General features: G+C 27.0%; 1 protein-coding gene across 1 annotated transcript; it reads left to right on the top strand.

Annotated features, from left to right (window-relative positions):
- Nucleotides 1–785: 785 nt before the first annotated feature.
- On the top strand, nucleotides 786–18,844 carry Phum_PHUM542430 (discoidin domain receptor, putative; the record flags this gene model as incomplete). The annotated part of the gene is made up of 15 exons (XM_002431663.1): nucleotides 786–832; nucleotides 1,166–1,397; nucleotides 5,264–5,411; nucleotides 5,524–5,712; nucleotides 10,852–10,979; nucleotides 14,908–15,115; nucleotides 15,181–15,562; nucleotides 15,676–15,819; nucleotides 15,844–15,950; nucleotides 16,010–16,185; nucleotides 16,328–16,425; nucleotides 16,574–16,609; nucleotides 17,950–18,243; nucleotides 18,319–18,460; nucleotides 18,545–18,844. 15 exons carry the CDS (start codon nucleotides 786–788, stop codon nucleotides 18,842–18,844), a joined length of 2,631 nt encoding a protein of 876 aa, XP_002431708.1.
- Between the last annotated feature and the right edge of the window lie 4,227 nt (nucleotides 18,845–23,071).

Genomic DNA, 23,071 nt, shown 5'->3' with positions numbered 1-23,071 from the left:
AATAAGTTTTGAAACATAAAAAAAAATTTTTTTTTCTCCAGACACTAATAATAAAAATTCGATGCCAGCTGGCAGTAACAACTCTTTGACTCGACGACAACGACAACGACAACAACAACAACAACAACGACAAAAAACTTAATGGAATACAATAAAAAAAAATAAGCGAAAAACATAAAAGACGAGGGAAAAAAAAAATAAAAAAATAAAACGAAATGAAAATTATTTAATTTCAAACGAATTGAAAAAAAAAAAAAAAAGGTTCGACAAACAAGAACTCGACAAACGGTTTATTACGCACGCACTCACGCACTAACGCGTGAGAAAAAAATTTAAAATGGCAACGACAATCGGTAAATAACTTCATTTATTATTATTATTATTATTATTATAGACGTTTAAATGTTCATTTAAAAAAAAAAAAAAATTGTTTCGAATGGTTTTTCGTTTGCTTGTTTGTTTTTGTTTGTTTGTTTGTTATTGTAAGAAAACTAAATTATTCTTATTCGATTATGCCTAAATGGGTAATTGATTTGTAAAACGGTAGAAATTTTTGGCGGGAAAACATTATGGGAGGAAGGAAAAAGAAAAAAAAATGAGAAAAGTTAACAGAGAAGAGTAGAAGGCGGTGGAAGGAGGAGGAAGGGGACGGGGAAGAGGAAATTAAATTTGTTTTCCTTCCGATTGCATTTAAACTAAGAAAAATTTAATTAATTTTTTTCCTTTACAATTGTTTTTTTTTTTTTTTTTTTTTTTTTACTGCCATTTTGAACGATTTTACCAGAATGTGCGTTTTATTGTCGGTTAAAATTACCTTCGTTTCCGGTAAGTCGTAAGTTTCATTTACAATCCATTTCCTCGTTTTAAAAACCGTTTTTTTTTTTTTTTTTTTTTTTTTTTTAAACGACTTTTCATCATTTTAACAAAAACAAACAAAATTATTGCAAATTTTTAAAATTTTTCTCGCAGTGAAACAAACGACCGTTTGTCGACGACCACCGAACGTTATTTAAAAAAAAAAGTAATAAATTATTATTATTATTATTATCGATCATTGTAATGATGTAACGTGCACTTTGGCGTTTATTCAATTTTTTTGTTTTGTTTATTATGATTGTTACGATTTTAAAACGTTTGTTTGTTTGTTTGTTTGTTTTATTCAAAGAGTTCGAACGGAAATCAACGGTGGTGCTTGGTGTCCGAAAGAACCGACAACGGCAGAACCGAAAGAATGGTTGGAAATAAATTTACACACCGTGCACGTGATAACGTCAACGGAAACTCAGGGACGATTTGGTAACGGACAAGGTATGGAATACACTGAGGCTTACATACTGGAATACTGGAGACCCAAAATAGGAAAATGGGTCAGATATAGAGACGTGAACGGAACGGAAGTAAGTTTTTTTTTTTTTTTTGATTTAATAATAATCATTGATTTGTCCAGAGATATACGTTTGTCACATTACCAAATGTCAAATATTTGTCATAACAAAACCAAATTACGTTATATGTGTGACCTTTCACCTTTTGGATTATTTAAAATTTGATTTTTTATTATTACGCGAACGGATACGTGATAATCTTTTTATAAAAAAAAAAAAAAAAAAAAAAAAAACGAGAAAGAGAGGAAAGAAAGAAAAAAAAAACGGGAAAATTTATTATTATTATTATTATTACTGTTTGAAAGGGTCAAAACGTTTTAAACTCCAGTAAATATTTTTTTTTTTCAAAAAAAAAAAAGTTAAAATGGCGATCGTAAAAAAGTCATTGGTAACCTTTTGAAAAAAAGTTTCACGAACCTTATGACAGAGAATTATATTTTTTTTTTTTTTGAACTTTTTGATCTCTCTTTCTCTCTCTCTACTTCTCTCTCTCTCTCTCTACCTCTCTCTACTTCGCTCTCTCTTCCCCTTCCCCCCGACATATTTAATCGAAAATTTAAAGTTTTTAAAAGTGGTAAAAAATTCATATTTACTATCGTTTCCCCGGGGTCGAATTAGCGGAAACTTTTTTAATAAGGTCAAAGGTTAAATGAAATTTTTAAAAAAATTGACGACGACGACGACGGAAAAAAAAAAAATTAATTAATACGTTTCATAAACTTACCCGTCAACAGTTTTGATATAAAGTGGCAGCAGCAGCAACGTTTTTGATTTTTGATCACGTGATTTCCCGTCGCGAATATTTTTTTATATTTATATTTATATTTATATCGTGTATCGTGTGGGGTACCTAAAACAGGACAAAAAAAAATTAATTTCCCGATAACTAACTTTTTTTTTTAAAAAAATGTTTTCCCTTTTTTGGTTTTTATTCTCCAGTTTGGTCTCCAGTAAATCTCCTCCAGTAGCAAATATTTCAATTAAAAAAAAAAAAAAGAAGAAAATTGTAAAAATATTTTCATAAAGTTTTTTCCTTTTTTTTCTTTTTTTTTCTCGCATATTTTTTCATTAAAAAAAAATTTTCCTTTATGGTTTTTCATAACTTTTCTTTTTTTTTAAAGTTTTGCAATAAAAAATAACAAAAGAAAATTTTTTTCTCTTTACCGGGTAAACAGGTAAAATTGCGACAGGAAAAAAAAAAGAAAAAGTGAAATTTTAGTTTATTAAATCATAAAAAAAAAAAGAAAATTTTCTCCCATTTTTTCATCTTTTTGTTTTAAAATTAAAATCTCGATACGGTACTGTTTAAAATATAAAATAATCGAAACGAATTAAAATTAGAAGTGAAAAATTTTTTTCCTTTTTAAAAAAACCGAAAAAGAGAAAAAGAAAGAGAGAGAGAGCAAAAAAACGTGTGGGAATAATTAAAAAATAAATAAATAAATAAAAACTCATAGAGTATTCGCACATTTTTTTTTATTACACGAAAACCGGAAACAAAAAAGAAAAAAATTTTTTTTTTTTTACTCTCTCTTTATCCGTTTTCTTCTCTCCCCTCACAGTTTTCCTCCCTTTTGTTCTCTTTCCCTTTCATTTTTCATTAAAGTTTTCCTTTTTTTTTTTTTTTTTTTTAGTCTTTTTAGTGGGTTTTAAAAATAATTAAAAAAAAAAAAAAAAAATTCCTTTGATAAATAATACGAGGAGGTATAATAACCAAAAGAGTAAAAAAAAAAAAAAAAAAAAAAAAAAAAAAAAAAACCAATTTTTGGGATAAATAAAAAAAAAATTTTTCTCCAGTAAAAATTTCCTCCATTCGACTCCAGCGCCCTCCAGAATTTTGATTTTTTTTTTTCTATTTGACGTCAAAAATTAAATTAAATGAAAATATTTACAAAAAAAAAGAAAAAGTTTTAAAATCGCCATTTTTACAACAAAAAAAAAAAAAATATTATTATTAATTAAAATAAAATTAAAGAAAAAAAAAGGATGTAGTAATAATAATAATAATAATAATAATAATGATGATGATGATGATGATGATAAAATTTAAATGTTCGAATCATCAATCAATTTGAGAATAATGAATGGTTGTAAATAATTAAATAAATAAATTTTTATCAAATTATAATTTATCGCGATGCGAAATTTTTATCATTATTATTATTATTATTAATTTTATTTCTTCTGCTTTTATTTATTTATTTATTTATTCGATCGACGTTTTTTCTGAACGGCAGCAAAAAAAAAAGTAAAAATTAGCATCGAGTTTTATTTAAATAATTTTTATATTTAAGACCCCCGATTCATCAAGGTCCCATCGTTTCTGTTCCTTTTTTTTCCTTCTATAAGCTATAAACATCGCTATAAACTATATAGACAATGCTATAAACTATAAAGTTTGCATAAAATCAATAATGATAATAATATTAATTAAATCATTTTGAATTTTTTTTTTTCCTTTTTTTTCTTTCTTTTGTTTTATTTTTTTCATTTTTTTTTCTCTTTCGAAATTTCCGTTTTTTTTTTTATTTTCTTTTGTTTACACGCACGTTTAATTATTACTATTATCATTAATGCTATTATTATTATTATTTTTAAAAAGGAAACGCGAATAATAAGAGAGAGAAAGAGAGAGAGAGAGAGAGAGAGAGAAAAAATTATAAAAATGAAGATGTGATTTAAATAGTAACGTGTTGTTTTGTTTTGTTTTCTTTTTTTTTTTAAGGGCACACCCTCTTTCCGCCCAATTTTTCCCCTTCACTCCCTATCTTCTCCCTTTTCCCTCCCCTTTCCTTTCCTCCCGTTTTTTCCGCTCGGCGATCAGGTCAAATCGCCATTTTTTGATTTGTGGTAAAAAAAAAAAAAAAATGTCCGCCCAAAAATTTCACCGGTAATTTTCTTTTCAAAAATTTTTCTTTTTTTAAATTTATACGAACAATTAATGTGATTATTCCATTTTCCGGCACGCCGTCGTCGTTTTTTTAAAACTTTTCCTTTTTATTTTCTTCCCACCCCCCTCTCACCCCCACTCACTCTCTTTCTCTCTCTCTCTCACAACGATAAAACGATATTAAAAAAAAGAAAAACGTTTTTATTCGAATGTGCTATTTTTTTTTTTTTTTAATCAAACATTGCGTGATATCAATTAAAATTTAAAATTTCCTTTTTTTTTTGTAAAAAAAAAAAAAAAAAAATTCATCAAAAGTAACAATTTTCCATTTTTTTCCTTCCTCTTTCCTTTTCTTTCCTTTTTCCTTTCTTTTCCTTTCCTTTTTTTTTTTTTTTTGTTTTTTCTACTACTACCATTTTCTAAATCATTGGTTTTCCATGGCAACTAAAATTATCATGACGTAAATATATATATATATATATATATATTTTTTTTTTTCGTTTCGTTTTTATTTTATAGTTTTCTTTCTTTCTCATTCGTCTCCCTTTTTTTTATATTATTTACTTTCTATTTAATTTTATATCTTTTTTCTGATCGTCGGGAAAAAAAAAAAATATTTTCTTATTTTCCCCTCTTCCTTTCCTCCCTCTGTTTCTTTCTTTCTCTCGTTTTTAATAGCATTTCATCGAAATGCATTTTTATATCCGTTTTATTAAAAAATCCTTATTTTTACAACTGTTTTTTTTTTTTAATTTCCGCCGCCAGTAAACCTATTAAAATACTAAAAAAAAAAAAAATATTTTCTTAAATTGAAAATAAATAAAATGCAATGTTGTTAGTGACACGATAAAACGAGGGATTTTTATTCCCTCTCCCCACTCTCTGTCTGTCTGTCTGTCTGTCTCTCTCTCTCTCTCTCTCTCTCTCTCTCTCTCTCTCTGTCTGTCTAATGTTTAATAGATTAAAAATATTAATATCGTCGTTACAGGTAATACAAGGTAATAGCAACACGTATATAGAAGCGAAAAGAGAATTGGATCCACCGATATGGGCGAGTAAAATACGTTTTCTACCGTACAGTCATCATAAGAGAACCGTTTGCATGAGAGTCGAAATATACGGATGTCATTGGAACGGTCGGTTGTTGTCCTTGTCGTATTCATAAGAGAGAAAAACAAACGAACAAACAAACAAACAAACGGAGATTTTCCTCCGTACTTATAAATTGTTTTCGTTTTTTTTTCACAGATGGAATCGTGAGTTATTCGATGCCGCAGGGTGACGTCCGTGGTACGGGATGGGAATTTTACGATGCGACTTACGATGGTTACTGGGATGGAGAATTGAGAAGAGGTTTGGGTCTTCTCACAGATGGAAAAATAGGACCGGAAAATTTCAGGCTCGGATATTATAATTATGGTAAAAGTAAGTCGGGGGGTTTCTCAATGAAAATGCTTTGGAATGATAATAAATTCACCTGCTTTTATTTTAATAATAATAATAATTTTTTTGTTCGTCGTTTCCGGTTTTCGAAGGTTCTCGATTTATCTTAACGAATGAGAATGAAATTTGTTCAGAACGGGGGAGAAGGGGGAGGGAGAGAAACCGTGACATTTTTCTTATATTTTATTACTTTTTTTTTTTTTTTTTTTTTTTGAAACACGTAACATATTAAAAATCAATTTTTCTTTCTAAAATTTTCTTTTTGTTCACCCCTCTCTCTCCCTCTCTCTCCCCCTTCCCGCCAAATCGTAAAAATTCTTTAATTACTCGTAAAAAGAAAACTTTGTTCAGACGAAAAATTTATCATTTTCGTTTTTTTCGTTGTCGTCGACGGTTTTATTCCGAATAATTTCGTCGGTTTTTAAGGGTAAAGAAAATTTTTTTTTTTTTTTTTTTTAATTAAACGAGGGGTGAATGAACTCTTTTGTAATTATTATTATTATTATTATTATTATTAACAAATAAAAGATTTTAATTATTTAAAAACTCACGGTGCAAACCCTCCCTCCTCCCCCCTCACACACACACACACACACACAAAACGTTATTTTACGTTATTTAAATTAAAAACAAAAAACACAAAAAAATTGTTTTTCCGCGAGTGGGGGGGGGGTAGGAGGGAAGTATAAAAAATAAATCGTGGAAATAGAATTATTAAATTAAATTAAATTAAAAACGAAACAATTATTATTATTATTATTATTATTATTATTATTATTATTTTAAATTCGTTGCATCGAATCAAAAATATTTATATAATTAAATAACTTTGCCGGAAAAAAGGGGGGAGGAAGGGGGGGAAAGGGGAGCAAAAAGGAAAAAAAATATATGACGTCAGCCTATATATATATATAAAACGAAAACCGGAGAAAATAATTTTTGAACAATAAATAAATAAATAATAATAATAATAATAATATGATTTTTTTTTTTAGTCGATTCGAAAACGTGGAAAATGTTTAAATAATAATAATAATAATAATAATAATAATAATAATAATAATAATAATAATAATGGGAAAAACTATTAAAATTTATCCATAAATTACGTGAGAATTTAAATAATATTTATATATACGAAATATAAATTAAAATTAAATTTTAAATAATTCGAGACTAAAATATGAAATGAAATGAAATAAATTCAATAACCAATTATCTAAATTGAAAATAAAAGCAGATAAAAAAAAAATGTATATATAAATACATAGGAAAATAACGATGATGATGATGATAATGATAATGATAATAATGATGATGATGATTTTCGTAAAATTATTATTCCAAAGCATATTATTAATTATTAGAATTTTTTTTTTTTTGGTTTTTGTTTGTTGGGTTTTTTTTTTTTTTTTTCTCGTCGTAAGAATTTTAATATTTTTCATTTGTATATTTTTATTTATCGATAAGTAATTAATATGAATCGGTTTTCGTTTCCCCTCCCCTCTCTCTCTCTCCTCCCCCTTTCCCTTCCTCTCTTCCTCCCGCCTATAAAATCGATTTTCATTTTAAATATTAAAATAAAAATTTTTCTTTCTTTCTTTCTTTCTTTCTCTGTAATTTTTTTTTTTTTTTTTTTTGGTTCGAAAAAAATAATAATATTCAGTCACGATATTTTCCGCCCGCCCAAAATCTAATAAAAAAAAAAAATATGTAATTTTAAAAACTTTTTTCGTTTTTGGTTTTTGGCGGGAAAACAAAAAAAAACGAATAGGAAAAAAAAACGTGGCACTTGTAACGCATTCGTAAATAATAATAAATGCGAGAAATGAAAATTTAATTGAAAAATTTTCGATGTATACGGGAAAAAACGCATTTTTTTTTAATATAATAACTTTTAGGGTTTTAGAAAATCGAACGAGATATCGATCTATCGATCTATCGATAGATCGATAATTGGTTACGATTAGAAATGTAAGAAAAAATTTTTTTTTATCGTTAATCCGCGAATAATGGTTACGATAGGGAAAATATACATAATTATTACTAAAGCTTTTTAATTACTCTCTTCGGGCAAACATTCTCAGGTGTTTTTAACTTTGAATAATAATAATAATAATAATAAACAAAATGGCGAATTTAAAAAAAAAGAAAAATAGTTTACGAAAGATGGAAATTTTAAACAAACAATGAATTCACAACGGACACACACACAAACACATAAAACTTAAATTTTTTTTTTTTTTTTTTTAACAATCCGTTTTTCCTTTGGTTAGTTTTATTATTATTATTATTATTAGTATTTTTTTTTCCTTTGCCCACTTATCCTCTTATTATTCACCTTTATATAAACGTAAAAGGAAAAAATATTCTTGAACAAGAATTAAAGAACAACCTCTAAGAGGTTCTTTTTGGTTTTATACTCTTTCTCTCTTTCTCTTTTGCCCTCTCCTGCTCTCTCTCTCTCTCTCCTCTTGTAAATACTTGAAATTGTAATCCGATCAACCATCAAAAATAAAGATTAAAACCAATTAACAACAACTCTTGTTAACTTTTAAAAAGGTTCAAAGGGTGCAAAGCTAATTAAGGACCTTTTTTTTTTAAAATACGAATAAGTTAAACTTAAAAAACTTTTTCTTATTTTTTTTTTTTTTAAACAATGAAATGTCCTCCTTATGGCGTCATCGAAACTTTTTTTTTTTTTTGAAACGTTTTAAATTTGTCTACGAGATGATAATAATAAGCGTTTGTAGGGGAGAGGTGGGTATCACGAATGGATGACGAACGAAAAAATTTCAACCAAACGTTTATGAAACAAAAGTGAAAAAAACCTTTTATAGCGTTATTTAGAAACTTTGTTTTTTTTTTCTCTCTTTTTGAATATTTTGCTATAATATGCCGTAACGTAAAGGTTAAAAAATTCATTAATTATTCATTTGAATGCACTTTCAAAAATTAAAGTCATAAATTTGTGTTTGTGTGCTTTTGTGAAAGGTCACGTTTTACTTTACCGTAAAAGTTTACTAACCAAAATACCGTTTTGGAGATAAATAAAACATTATTCTTATTATTATTATTATTATCATCACTTATTTTCACTTTTGAACACGACAAGATTTTTTTTAAACTTGTCGAAATTTTTAACCCATTTATTCCAGGTTTATAAAATACTCGAAACCTTAGAAATAAATTCTCGAATTTCGTTGTTGGTGTTATTTATATAATATTTTCGGAAAAATGTAGGCCGACTCACATAAAGCGATTTCCTCTATGGTTTCTTCGTCTTTTAAATTTTTCCTGAGAATTTTTTTTAATTTTATTTTTATTTAATGTGGCATGGGCCCCAATGTTCCCACGATGGCAGAAATTGTTTTCTATTCTCACTCTCGACACATTCTGGCAATTTTTTTATCTATAAATTCCTACATTTCACCTTTTTTGGCGACTGGGTAGGAGTACGGTAGTTAGTTAACAGCAATGGCTAGTTCATTGGCTGGCACAATTCTGTCAGTGTAGATTTATTGATCAAGCAGAACTGTGCATGATCTCGCTGTCGAACTTGGCTTGTTGTCCCTTCCACATTCCTGATAGGTATTTTATTAGAAACATTTGCAAACTTTATTGTGCTTCTCTAAATATTCATGATTTGCCAATGTCGGACCAATGTCCATATATCGATTATTTCCGGCGTGATTGGTAAATTTGGCACTTGTTATTTTGGCGTAACTTAAGATTTGCCATTGCAAATCCGCGCAACGCTTGGTTTTGAGCAGCTGTGATAAACGCTTCCGTTTCAATTTATAATTTTCCACGCCTTAATCAATTGTGCGTGCTCTCTTATTAATATCTCAAGCGTTTACTCTTTTCAAATGTTGTTCATGCATTTTTTTCTGACCTCATTTGCCCTTTAGTTTCTTCTCAGATATATCAAGAATCCATTCCTGAGCCATAGTATCAATAGCTTTTTGATAATCAATCCATGCCACGGTTCTTTTTTTACCTTGTTTATGAATTTGTTAATATTTCATATTTTCCAAAGAACTTACTATTTCAATACTTTGAGTTTACTATTACACAAACTCATAATTTTCACTATTACACTTCACTTTTATTATATTCACACTATTTATTGGTCACTACACATACAAAATGCATAATAAATATTAGTATTATATTGAATGCACTAATAACATAATATACAACGCTCAAGTAAAAAAAAATTCACAACTCTATACTCATAAAAGTAAATAATGTAAAGGAGGCAATTGATTTTTTCTGATACTAATTCATATTTAAAGGGAATATTACACATAAAATATGATAAAATATGATGTAATAAAACAAACTAACTCAAGAAATGGGTTTAAATAATTTACAATCAGTAGACTCACACTTAAAAGAAATACTTAAAAGTTGGAATACAGAGATTTTATATACACTCATGTGACACATTAAGGTTTTTAGCTAAGCTCCTTAAGTACAAAACGTGTAAGACATTTTGATTTGTATTCCTAGGAGTCTGTGTACTTTTTTTAAATTCTTTAAACTAAAATCAAGTATTACATAAGGTTACTAATTTTTCCGGATATTGATTAAGATTTACAGGAAGTGCGTTACAGTACCAACATGATAAACTCTGCCATAATTAGCCAAATATAAGTGACATTGTTAAATTATTGTTTAAGGATTTGCACAATGCCTTTGGTAGCCTAACGTTTTTGCAAGTGAAAATCAATTTGCAAGTAAAATGAAGTACTTACTCGTAATAATCAAATGTACTAAGAAGGCATCTTATAAAATTTTTTTTATCCTTCACGTTTCCTCTTGTCTAATCAAAGCGTTAACCATTTTGAAATTTATACCTAAAATTATAAAAATATAAATTAATGATTTAGAAAAGCTAATTATATCACAATAAACTAGTACTAATATAATTTATAACTAAATTTTTTCAATCGTTTCGCGCCTAAATTGTTTTTATTTTTTTTTTTACTCTATGAAAATTTTTTTTTACGTTAATAAAAATTATCGAATTGAACGGTGGTGCTTAAAATTAAAATAAAACGTTTTTATCGATTATTTCTAATAAAAAAAATAATAATAATAATTTTTTTGTTAACGTTTCAGATCAAGGATGGGTCGGATGGAAAAACGAAACGAGAAACAATCAACCGATCGAAATTAAATTTGAATTTGAACAAGTTCGAGAATTCACTGCCATTCACATTTATTGCAACAATCAATTCACGAAAGACGTTCAGGTACGTTCACGATGAAAATTTTATAAATTCCGTTCGTACGAGTGCCCTTCCTTTTTTGTTTTTAAAAAAACAAAAAAGGAAAAAAAAGGAAAAAAAGTAGAAAAGAACGAAATTCTCCCTTTCTTTAACTGTGTAACAAAGTTAATCCGATTTAGCGATTTCCTTTGGCGCCTTGATGGACAGAACGTTAACACTAATGGACGACGCCTTTATAAATAAATTTTTTTTCCTTTTTTTTGTTTCCTTTGTAGTCAAACGCGATGGCATTTTAAAAAATATTTTTGTGTTAATGCATCCTTTATGAATTTTTTTTTTTTTTGATATTTCGTGTTTTTTTTGTGGCAAAGGAAAAACCTAAATTAAAAAAAAAAAAAAAGGAAAATTTCGACGATTTAAATATCACACAAACGCAAAAAAAAAAATTTCAATTTAAATTATTACCGTTATTATTATTATTATTATTATTATTATTATTACTTTGAAATTTAAATTTTTGGATCTTTTCATCAATTCAAAAAAAAATTTTTTATTCATATCTCAAAAATATAAATTATTTGAATTTTATCGCAAAACCGATGATTTTCCCCCGTTCGTTCGTTAGTTCCACGTTTTATTCTCCCCTCCCCCCCTTTAAAAAAAAAAAGAGAAAAATAACATTCGGCCATTTTATTTTATTTTATTTTATTTTATTTTCTTATGAAATCATCGTCACTCTTTTTTATTTCCGTTTGTTTTTGAAGTTTGTCGCCACCCGGTCGACAAACCCGTTTGTTTTAATTTAATTACATTACATTTAAATTATATATTTTATTCGAGAGAGAAAGAGAGAGAGAAAAAAACAGTTAAAATAAAACTTTTGGGGAAAATGAGAAAGAGAGAGGGAAAAGTCAAAAAAAAAAAAAAATATTAAACTGACGTAAATTGCCAAGTATTTAATTAAAAGTTTTAATAAATAATTAAAAACCGTGAAAATAAGAAAGAAAATGAAAGAAAGAATAAGAAAAATAATAATAATAATAATAGAACGAGTAAAGAATAAGAAAAAAGGGTTTTTAGAAATGAGAGGGGAGAAGGGAAGGGGTGCTAAAGGGAAAGAACAAAAAAAGGAAAAAAAAAATGAAAAATTCTGTCAACTTTTATTTAAAAAAAAAAAAAAAAAAAAAACTTGATTTACCCTACCTCGAAACCTACCAAAGTTTTTCCCTCATTTTCATTCATTCATTCATTCATTCGTTCACGTACTCCCATTAATTTCTATTCTTTCCCCCTTCTCCCCACCTCTTCCTTTCTTCTTAAACCTTTTCAACGCAAATTATTACGAACCTTTTCGTAATTTTTTTTTTCTTTCTTTCTTTTCCTCTTTTCCTTCATAAAAATTTTCACACTAGAAAGTTTTAATAAAATTTATATATATATGTATACATGTCGGGGGAAAAGAGAAAGCAGTGTTACCAACTTGATTTTAAAATCGTTTATCATTTTTTTTAAATTTTATATCCCTTTCCGGAACGAGTAAAAAAAAAAAACAAAAATGAAAAGTATAAAAATTAAAAACACGAGGCGGAAGGAGGATTTTACGAAAAAAAAAAAAGAAAAGCATTATTATTATTATCATTATTATTATTATTATTACTATTTTTTTTACGATTTCTGCTTTTGAAATAATAATAATTTATCGATTGTGTTGTTTTTCCTTATGAATTTTCTTTTTTAATTTCAAAACAAACAAAATTTATTATAGTTTAAATTAACTTTCTTCTTCTTCTTCTTCTTCTTTGTTTGTTTGTTTGTTTTTGCTTTATTCCCTGTTTGTGTTTCTTGTACCACGAAATTTCATTCGAGAAAAGAAAAATAAAAAAAATTTTCTTTTTCCACGTAAAAAAAAAAAAAAATGATTTTAAAAAAATGGAATCGTATTAAACTATTAAAGTCATTATTTCCTTGTATTACACCAACTAAGAGAAAAATAAAAAAAAAAAACCGATGTGCGACTAAGTGCGTAACGTTTTTTTTTTCTTCTAGAAAGTTCCATTTCCTTTCCATTTATCTTTTTTTTTTTTTTTTTTACTCCCTCTTCTTCCGTTTTTTTTTTTCTTATCTTTTCATTTTGTTAACGTTTTATACTCTATGAATTCAGAAAGAATGATGAAAAATAAGAACAGGTGATGGAAAAGATGAAGGTTGTTTAAAAAAAAAAAAAAATGGCGGGGGTACCGATCAAGTAAAAAAAAAAAAAAAAAAAAAAAAATCATAAATTTTCGTTATTAGTTTTCCGGTAAATTTATTTCTTTTCACATAAAAAATTTAAATTATACTCCCTCTCGCTCGCCCCTCGCCCTCACCCCCATCCCCTTTTTTTTCTTCTTCCTGCTCCAAACAAAATAACCGCGAAAATTTACAAAAGAAGAAGAAGAAAAATATTGAAAAGTGAATTTTCCGGTTTACAATTAACGTTAAAAATGTTTCATTTCCGTTTTATTTATTATTTAACTCAATCTTTAAAAAAAAAGCAAACCGGAAATACATTAATGACACGCACTTTTTCACGCAATTTAAATCCGTAAACGACAACGTACAAACACAAACAACAAACGAACGACTCGATTAAAAATTATTAATAATTTCAAATTCCAAAATGGCGTCGTTAAATTTTAAAATAATTTTTCGTTATTCATTTCGTTTAATTTATGTACGTAATAACAATAATGATAATAATTGAAAAAAAAATTCGATAATATCGAAAGGATTAATAATAATAATAATAATAATAAATAATTAATAATAATAAAAAAAAAAAATTTACTCGAATAAGTTTTCCTTAATATAACGAACGATTCCGATAAAATTTCTAGAAAATTCATTTTGGAAACGAACCACATTAACGCATTTAAATTTGATTCGATTCAACGATTTTCTTTAAAAAAAAAAAAAGGCTCACTCACTCACTCACTCACTCACTCACGAAGTAGGGAAGTAAAAGAAAGGAAAATCGAAAAAAAAGGAAAAAAGGAAAAAGAGCATTAAAAAAAAAGAAAAAAAAATTCCCTCCTCAATTTCTTAAAAGCTCATTTCAACAAACTTTTCAATATGAATGAAAATGAAAAAAAGAAAAAAAAAAAAGAAAAAAATTGTTTAGATTTTTTACCGGAATGTTTTATATCTCCCAAGACGCTACTTAAAAAAAAAAAAAAAATGGTAGACAAAAAAAAAAAAAAAAAACTAAAAGAAAAATAGGCTGTGAATACATGTTGAAACATCAGACCCAACAACAGCAACAACAACAACAACAACATATTTTTGTTTTTTAACCGTAGCAAAAAAAAATGAATTTTGTTTTGGAATTCCCCTTCTTTGACTTTTTTTTTTCCCCTTTTTCCTTTTTGTCAAATTTTTTTCGAACGTTCGGTAACGTTTTTTTTTTTTGTTTTTTTTTTTTTTGTATGTAATACCAAGTGACAAGGGTAAAAAAGAAAAAAAAAGACGAGGAATTTTTTTTTTTTTTTTTTTTTGGAAGAATCCAGGCGGAGGATCTGGAGAAGAAAAAAAAATGAAAAAAAGAAAAGAATTATATTGAAAATCGTGATTGGAATCTTTTTTCAAAAGTTATCTTCTTCACTTGTTGCTGGAAAATAAAATATATATATAAAGAAATTCTTTATTTTCCAGCATCACCAACAGGAGCAACAGCAGCAGCATCACTAGCATCTTTTCATCTTTTTATTACATTTTTATTTTTTTTTTGTTGCCTTTTCTCGTCATTTTTTTTTTTTTTTTTGCGGTGCAACGTTAAATTTTATTTTTTTTTTAAATGTGACGTGTGCGCGTGTGCGTGCACGTGCGTGCGTGAGTGAGAAAAAAGATTCATCGTGGAAATATGGTATTGAAAAAAATAAAAATAAATAAATAATCCCCGATATTTTTTTCGCAGGTATTTTCCGAAGCTAAAATAGTTTTCAGCGTCGAGGGAAAATATTTCCCGGGAGAACCCATCACTTATACTCACATGGAAGATAGAATATTCGAACATTCTAGAAACGTATCGATAAAACTTCACCACAGAGTTGGGAAATTTGTTAAACTTCAACTTTATTTCGCTGCTAAGTGGATCATGATAAGCGAAGTTACTTTCGATTCAGGTATAGAAATCGTGACTCGAACGTATTTCTTTTCCCCCCTCCCTTTCAATTCAAAATTTAAAAAGAAATTTTCCTCATTTTAGACGTGGCACATGGTAATTTCACACCGGAATCCCCCCCTCATCCGGAAATTCCGGTGCAAAGCGATATCTACGTCGAAAATAATAATAAAATTCAAAATAATAATTTAGCACGAGAAACTCCCATATCGACGACTAATCAAGAGGATAGCACTTACATGGCGGTCATAATTGGGGTACTAATGGCGGTTATTGTTTTATTAGCCGTCGCCATATTTTTAATCGTATCGAGACACCGTCAGAGAAAATGTTTTGCGAGTCCTCTCGGTAATAAAAGTGCTTTACCCGGAAATAGAAATCACCAACACGTATCGCTCGAAAACAGTTGCGGAACCGTGGAAAAATCAGGAACCGTAAATTCTTACGGGTTTGTATAATTCCATGACTACCGTGGAAAAAAAAGGATTTTTCCAGATTTTAATTAGAATTAAATTAACGAATCGTTTTTCTTTTTTTTCCCCCTCCCTCCTCCTCCCTCAGGGAAAAAGTTTTAGATGATAATTACAATCAATCGAATCGATGCGTCGGAACGATTGCTTCCACGACAATGTCTACACTACCTCCTTCGTCAAATCCGGAACACATACTTCTTAAATTAGACGATTATCAAGAGCCTTATCAAGCGTTGAAATATGCTCCCTATTACAGTTACAGTACCGTAGTCATGGAAATGAGAGATTTTTTAAATAAGGGAGATAATTTCACGCATTCTGGTGAGGATGAAAAAAATATCGAAATCTATATATTGTGTGTGCGTATTTGAAATTTTCGAAACAGACGATGACGGGTTTTTTTTTTTTTTTTTTTGCGATAGATAACTACGATTATGCAGTACCTGAATTAGGAACGATGCCGTTACTTGCTCACGATTCTACACTACAACATTCGATCATTTCAAACGGCAATTACGATAAGGATACAATGTTTTCAAAAGTATCATCGACGAATAATTCGAAAAGTGGAGGGTCGGAGGAAGGGAAAGGGAAAAAGGTATGACAATCATTATTAATCGATCCCTTTCCCTCGAAGGAAAATATACTTTCTCTCTCCCTCTCTCTCGCTCTTTCTCAAGAAAAAAAGAAAAACTAGGATAATATTTTCTTTTTTTTTTTTTTTACAGTCTCCGAGTCAGCAAGAAGTTTTGACAGCTTTGAGAAGACGTTTAGAACATACAGCCGTGCCGGAATTCCCTCGACATCGACTAAGAATGTTGTCAAAATTGTCGGACGGGTCTTTTGGAACGGTGAGAGAAGAAAAAAACAAAAAAAAAAAAAAAATTTAATCCTCTTAGTTTTACTTTTTTGTACGCGCGCTTTCCACTATTGACACGATCGATATTTTTTTTTTTTTTTTTTTAAGGTCTACGTTGCAGAAGCAGATGGGATTTTAGAATATGGTTCAACAACTTCGCTCGGTAAAAGATTGGTGGCTGTTAAATTTTTATTACAAAATGCGAGTGAAAAGGAAAAGTAAGTTATTAACTTTCTCTCTCTTTCTCTCTCTCTCTCTCTCTTTCTCTTACTTTCTTTCGCAGACACGTGTGTGACACCTGTAAAAAATGACTATCACACTCGAGAAAACACAAAAACAAAAATTTTTTATATATATATTTTTATAAAGTTTTGATGGCGGTCCTAAGACTAATTTTTCATAATAAAAAAAAAAAAAAAAAAGGAAAAAGTTAGTTTTTCTTACAAACTAAAATTATTATTATTATTTTTTTTTTTTAAAACTCATCCGGTAAAAACAAATAATAATAATAATAATAATAATAATAATAATAATAATAAGCCAACGGCCATAGCGTGCTGGTCACACCGGTTCCCGTACGATCACCGAAGTTAAGCAGCATCGGGCGTGGTGCAAACTTGGATGGGTGACCGTCTGAGAACGCCACGTGCTGTTGGCTTAAAAGAGCAAAAAAAAAATGAGAACAAGACAAAAAACCAAAAAACAAATCTTGTTCTACTGTCGACCTGAGGCAGCTCGACGAGAACGTGAATTTCACTGCTTCTGACCCTGGCCACTCCAAAGATGTTAGTCACCGGAGCCCAGTTCAGGAGACAAATCGTTCCCATCGAAAAAGACGGACTCAGGAAGACCTTCAAGAATTGATGTGGTGCTATCTTATAATAAGTGGCACCACCGAAATTCGAGTATTTGTCCCTAAGGAATCGGGTAGAAACCTCGGATAAATACTTAAAAACTCCGACAAGTAGCCTTGTCGTGTTTAATGGTGGATAATAATAATAAGGGAGAAAAAAGTGTTTTTAAACGTTAATATTATTGTAATATCGATTTAGTAATAAAATGAATATAAAACGAATTTTTTTTTTTCTCTCGAATTAAAATTTCTTTTTTTTTTTATCGTATAAATTTTTTATTAAGATTATTTATAAATATATATTTTTTTTTAAAATAAAAATTCATCCCTTATTTGAGGGGTGAAAGAAATGCAAGATCACGTTTTTAAATTTTTATTTTTAAAGACAACGCGCGACCATTCTCACAAATCATTTAAATTTTTTCTTTTGTTTTTTTTTTCTTTTTATAATTACCAACCTTTAAATCCTTACTTTTTTTTTTTTTTTTCTTTATAATTCTCCCCCTCCCCGCCATTTTGTTCCCTCATTTTTTTTAATGGGTTCAAGCTGTTTTTTTTTTAAAACGTCGGAGAAGAAGAATTCATTTAAAATAATAATAATAATAAAAAAGGGTCGCGATGGATGATGATGATGATATTTTTTTTTTCAGACTTGATTTTCACAGAGATATAAAAATTCTTGCCGCGTTAGAAGATCCGAACATAGCAAGAGTTTTGGGTATATGCAGTCACGAAGAACCTCTTTGCGTTATAATGGAATATTTAGACCACGGAGATTTAAATCAGTTCCTTCGAAATCACGTTCCTACGGATGGAGGTAGAACTTTGACACTCGGAGTCAAAACCCTTAGTTTCAATTGCCTATTGTATATAGCTACTCAAATAGCATCGGGAATGAGATATTTAGAAACCCTAAATTTCGTACATAGAGATTTGGCAACGAGGTAAACCCTTCGATATCAAATAATTATCCCAATACTCGAACGATTTCCATTAATCTCTTTTTTTTTTTCATTTAGAAACTGTCTCATAGGTAAAGCTTATCAGGTTAAAATATCTGACTTCGGTACTGATAACGAACTATACGCTGGTGATTATTATAAAGTGGATGGAAGTCTCGCTTTGCCCATTCGTTGGATGGCATGGGAATCCATGTACATGGTAAGTCGTTAAATTTTTTTTTTTTTTTTTATGACGTCACGATTTTAACACGTCTACCAACCGTCGTTTGTTTCTTGTAAACAGGGTAAATACACGACGAAAAGCGACGTTTGGTCATTTGCCGTCACCCTTTGGGAAATTCTTAATTTCGGACGGAGAATACCCTACGAAACGATGAACGATCCTCGCGTCGTCGAAAACGTTAGTCATTTACACTTAAACGATGGACAATTTGTTTATTTGCCCAGACCACCGACGAGCACGAAAGATCTTTACGATTTGATGTGCGAATGTTGGAGACGTAACGATCACGAGAGACCATCTTTCAGAGAAATACATTTGTTTTTACAACGGAAAAATTTAGGGTATGCTCCGTCATCGTGATCCATGCAGAGATTCGATTCACACAAATATCTATGACGCCATGAATTTTTCGTGTAAATATATAAAAAAATGCGCGAACGGTACGTTTGAACGATTTACGTCATCGTTTCCGGTTAATTGAAAAAAAAACATGAAAAAATATATTTATGTGCATAATAATAACATTAACGAAAAAAAATATTTAAAAAAATTGCCTTTTATTGTTAGGATGTGTGTTAGAATATCGTCAACTATTTACAAACAACCTGAATTTCATTTAAAAGCACAAGTAATAATAATAATAATAATAATAATGATAATAATCACCCGACGTATAAAATAAAATTTTCTTTTTTTTAATATTTTAGATGAGTTATTATTAAACGTTTTGTAATTTTGTAATTTCACACTAATAGAAAATTTCGTTTCCTTCCCCACCCACACTCACACCCACGACCCTCCCTCCGACGAAAAAACACGGTCGTAGTTATAGTGATTAGATATTATTATTATTATTATTACGTAAGAAAATTAAAAATATTTTATGTGAGAATATTGTTTTAGAGAAAAAACGTGAATGCAAATTTAAAGGGAGATTATTATTTTGTATAATTAACTTATCGAATTTTTTTTCTTTTTAGTGTATTTATTTACTTATTATTATTATTATTATTATCATCATCATTATCATTTTTTTTGTTTTGTTTTAATGGTAATCAATGAAAAAAAAAAAGAAAACATAAAAGTGTAAACGGCAATAATTTAATTTAAATAATTGTAATTATTTATATATATACATATATATAATTTCTCTTCGTACAATAAATAATAAAATGTAGAATTATTATTATATTTAAATAATAATAATAATAATAATGATAATGATAAAATGTTTTATATACTTTTGTATATACACATTTTCGGTTTTAGGAGCTTGTATTTAATAATAATAATAATTGTATAATAAAGTGGCTGTTAAAAGAAAATTTTTATCTAAATTAGAATGTAAAAGTAAAAAGGATAAAACTTATTATTAATATTAATAATAATAATAACGATAATTGATTATTGATTATTGATTATGAAAGACCAATCGTTGTGTATTAATAAAATTTTTTAATACGGTGTATTTACAAAAAAAAAAAAAAAAAATTATTTAATTTTTTTTTTGTCAATCGTGTTTTATTTTTCTATTTTTTTTCTTATTCAATCGTCTTCCATAACAACTCGAAAACAATTTTTATTTATTTATTTATTTTATTTTCTACTTTCTCAATAATAATAATAATAATTAAAACATTGGTTTTTATGTTTATCTAATACGTCATCATTTGTTTTTATAAATAAATACGAATGTAATACACAATGGATTGCATGTGAAGTATAAGAACTCGACAAATAATTTTTTTTTTGTATTTATGGAAAAAATAATAATAATAATACTATTGCCTTATGTATTTCTATGTATATAATTATATAAAGAAATTATTATACTTTTTTAAAATGACCTCATTTAATAAAATATGTTGTAGATAAGGAGAGGGGGGGAATTATTATTATTATTTAAACGAAAAAAAAATTTAAGTTAATGACTTTCTCGATTCTAAATACATAAAAAAAATAAATAAATAAATAAAAACTTTCGTTTTTTATGTTAATTAAAATTTTTATTTTTTTTTGTTTTAATTTTTGTCTTAATAAAATTTTAAAAAATTAATGTAGAAGCGTATTTAATAATAATAATAATCGATAGTTTTTAAAAAGCAACATGAGAGCAGCTAACCACCAAAAAAAATTATTTATTTATTTTAAAAAAATTGAAATTTTTCGTTTGATCTTAACTAACAATAAGAGAGCATTAATAATAAAAAAAATAAATAAATAAAATTATTTTTCCTTTTTAATTAATAACTTTGTGGTATTTTTTTTGCACGCATTTAAAAGTCGAATAATAAAATCGACTGTGCCTTTTCATATAAAAACAAAAATTTCATGGAATGTTTATTTAGTTTTCTTTTTTTTTCTAAATCGATTAATGTAATTATTTATAAATAAATAAAATGTACAATATTGATATAAATAAAAGAACACTCTCTGCTTAATGATTTTTAGTAAAATGGACCACTTGTTAGATATTTAGCACTTATTGCTGCCTCATTTCGAATTACACGTCATCACTTTTTTTTTTTTTTTTTTTGGGTTAACCTCTTATAAAACGGGGTCAAAAAATCCCAAGTTAGATAATATTTAAAAAAAAAAAATTTTAAATGTACATAAATAAATAAAAATAAAAAATATATATATATATATATATTTCACACCGTATTATTATCATTATCATTATTATTATTTTTTAAATAATCATTAAAAAAACTTACCTATCGAACTGATATCTATCTCATATATATTTATATATATATAAATCAATGTACACTGATCCTAGTCATCTAAAAACATAAAAAAAAAAAAATTTATTTATATATATACATATAGATATTTAAAAGATAATAATGATAGTTATTATTACAAAAAAGAGAATTTTGTGTTATCAGGTGGTTTTTTTTTTTTTTAATAATTTAAAAGCAAAGCTTTAGATGTGTATTATGTGTGGTAGAATTGTTATAAACAAAGTAAAATATTTAAAAAAAAAATTGGCTCAAAATAAAATATATGAAATTCATTTGACAAACAAATAAAGACTGACATAAATAATTACTACATATGTGTTTTATGTGTATGTATATGCGCTGAGCTTAATAATAATAATAAAAACTTTAAATGTTTTCCCTTTTTTTTTTTTTTTGGAATAAAACAAAACAAACATATTATGTTTTGAATTCTGTAACAATATATGTTGTTAACTGTACAAATTTAAACTAAAAGAGAAACAAATACAATAATTTATCAAAGCTCATGATTGTTTTATAACTAAATGTTCATTAAACATAATGATTAACTTGAATTCATGTTAAATAATAATAATAATAATTTATATTGGTGGTGGTTTATTTATTGTTGAAAAAGATTTTATTTGATTATTAAATGTTTTAACAAGAACTCACACATATTTGTAAACTTTTTTTTGTTTAAAATAAATAATTTAATTTACACAAGTCTAAAGCTTGCTTGAAAAATTATTCATAAAATGAAATTATTTTAGTTACTTTTTTTTCCTCCATTTTCAATAAAAAAATGAATTATGTATAATAAAAAAATTTATAAATAAAAACTTTTTATTTAAATATATATATAAAGAAAAAAATGTAATTGATCGGCCTTCATGTGATTCATTTATTTAAAAAAAAAAAATATGTAATGTACAATAAAAGAAAATAATTGTAGATGCTCTTGTATATAGCTTGGTGTAATTTTAATTTTTTTTTTTTTTTTTATACCTTTTATTTATGTTATGTATTTAAACACAATTATTAACATATCATCTTGTACATTAATCCTACCTGTTTTCTATTCATTTAACCTTTTACTTTGCCTTTTTTCCTTCCACCCCCCGTTAATTTTTAATCATTATAGAAAATGTAATTAAAAATAGTTATTGTGGAATTTATTATATATATTACCTTATGCTTTCTTCTTTTTTTTTTTAAAGATGCCACTCAAAAATGTTTAGATTTTATTAAATAATAACTTTTGAATTAATAACTAAACATTATTATTCACTTAATTCAAGTACGATAGTTTTTTTTTTATAACTTTTGCCTTAAAATTTCACAAATTTATATTTAATAAAAAAAATCTCCGCCAAGTTCAAATTACATTCGAAAAACGTTTTTAAAGGAAGCCAACATAAATTTTTTTTGGGGAATTATCGAAAATTTTAACAAATGTAATTTATGTCTGATTTATCGTAAAAAATAAAAGTAAAATAAGCCATTTGACTATTGATTATTTTTTGTTTTAAATAAAAGCTTTCAAAAAAAAATTTTATAAGTAATTTTTATTTAAATAATAATATAATATAATATATTATTTCGCGCCAACAGAAAATGACGTCAAGAGTGCCAACTTCAAATCAGTCGTTTAAAATCTAATACTATGGCTTTGACAATATGAATTAAAATTTTTTATTGTGTTTTTAAAATTAAATAAAAATAATAATTTATGGATTTTTTTGTTTAAATAATTAATATTTATAAAAAATTTGTTAATAACAGTTACAAAAAATGATAATTGTTTTGTATTTTGCATTACGCAATATCGTTTGATATAAATGTTTTACTATTTGTAGTA

This window comes from Pediculus humanus, genomic scaffold (genome assembly GCF_000006295.1).
Source record: "Pediculus humanus corporis 1103172108290 genomic scaffold, whole genome shotgun sequence".
In the NCBI taxonomy this organism is placed as follows: domain Eukaryota; kingdom Metazoa; phylum Arthropoda; class Insecta; order Psocodea; family Pediculidae; genus Pediculus; species Pediculus humanus.
This window is presented reverse-complemented; position numbering and strand designations above follow the sequence as displayed.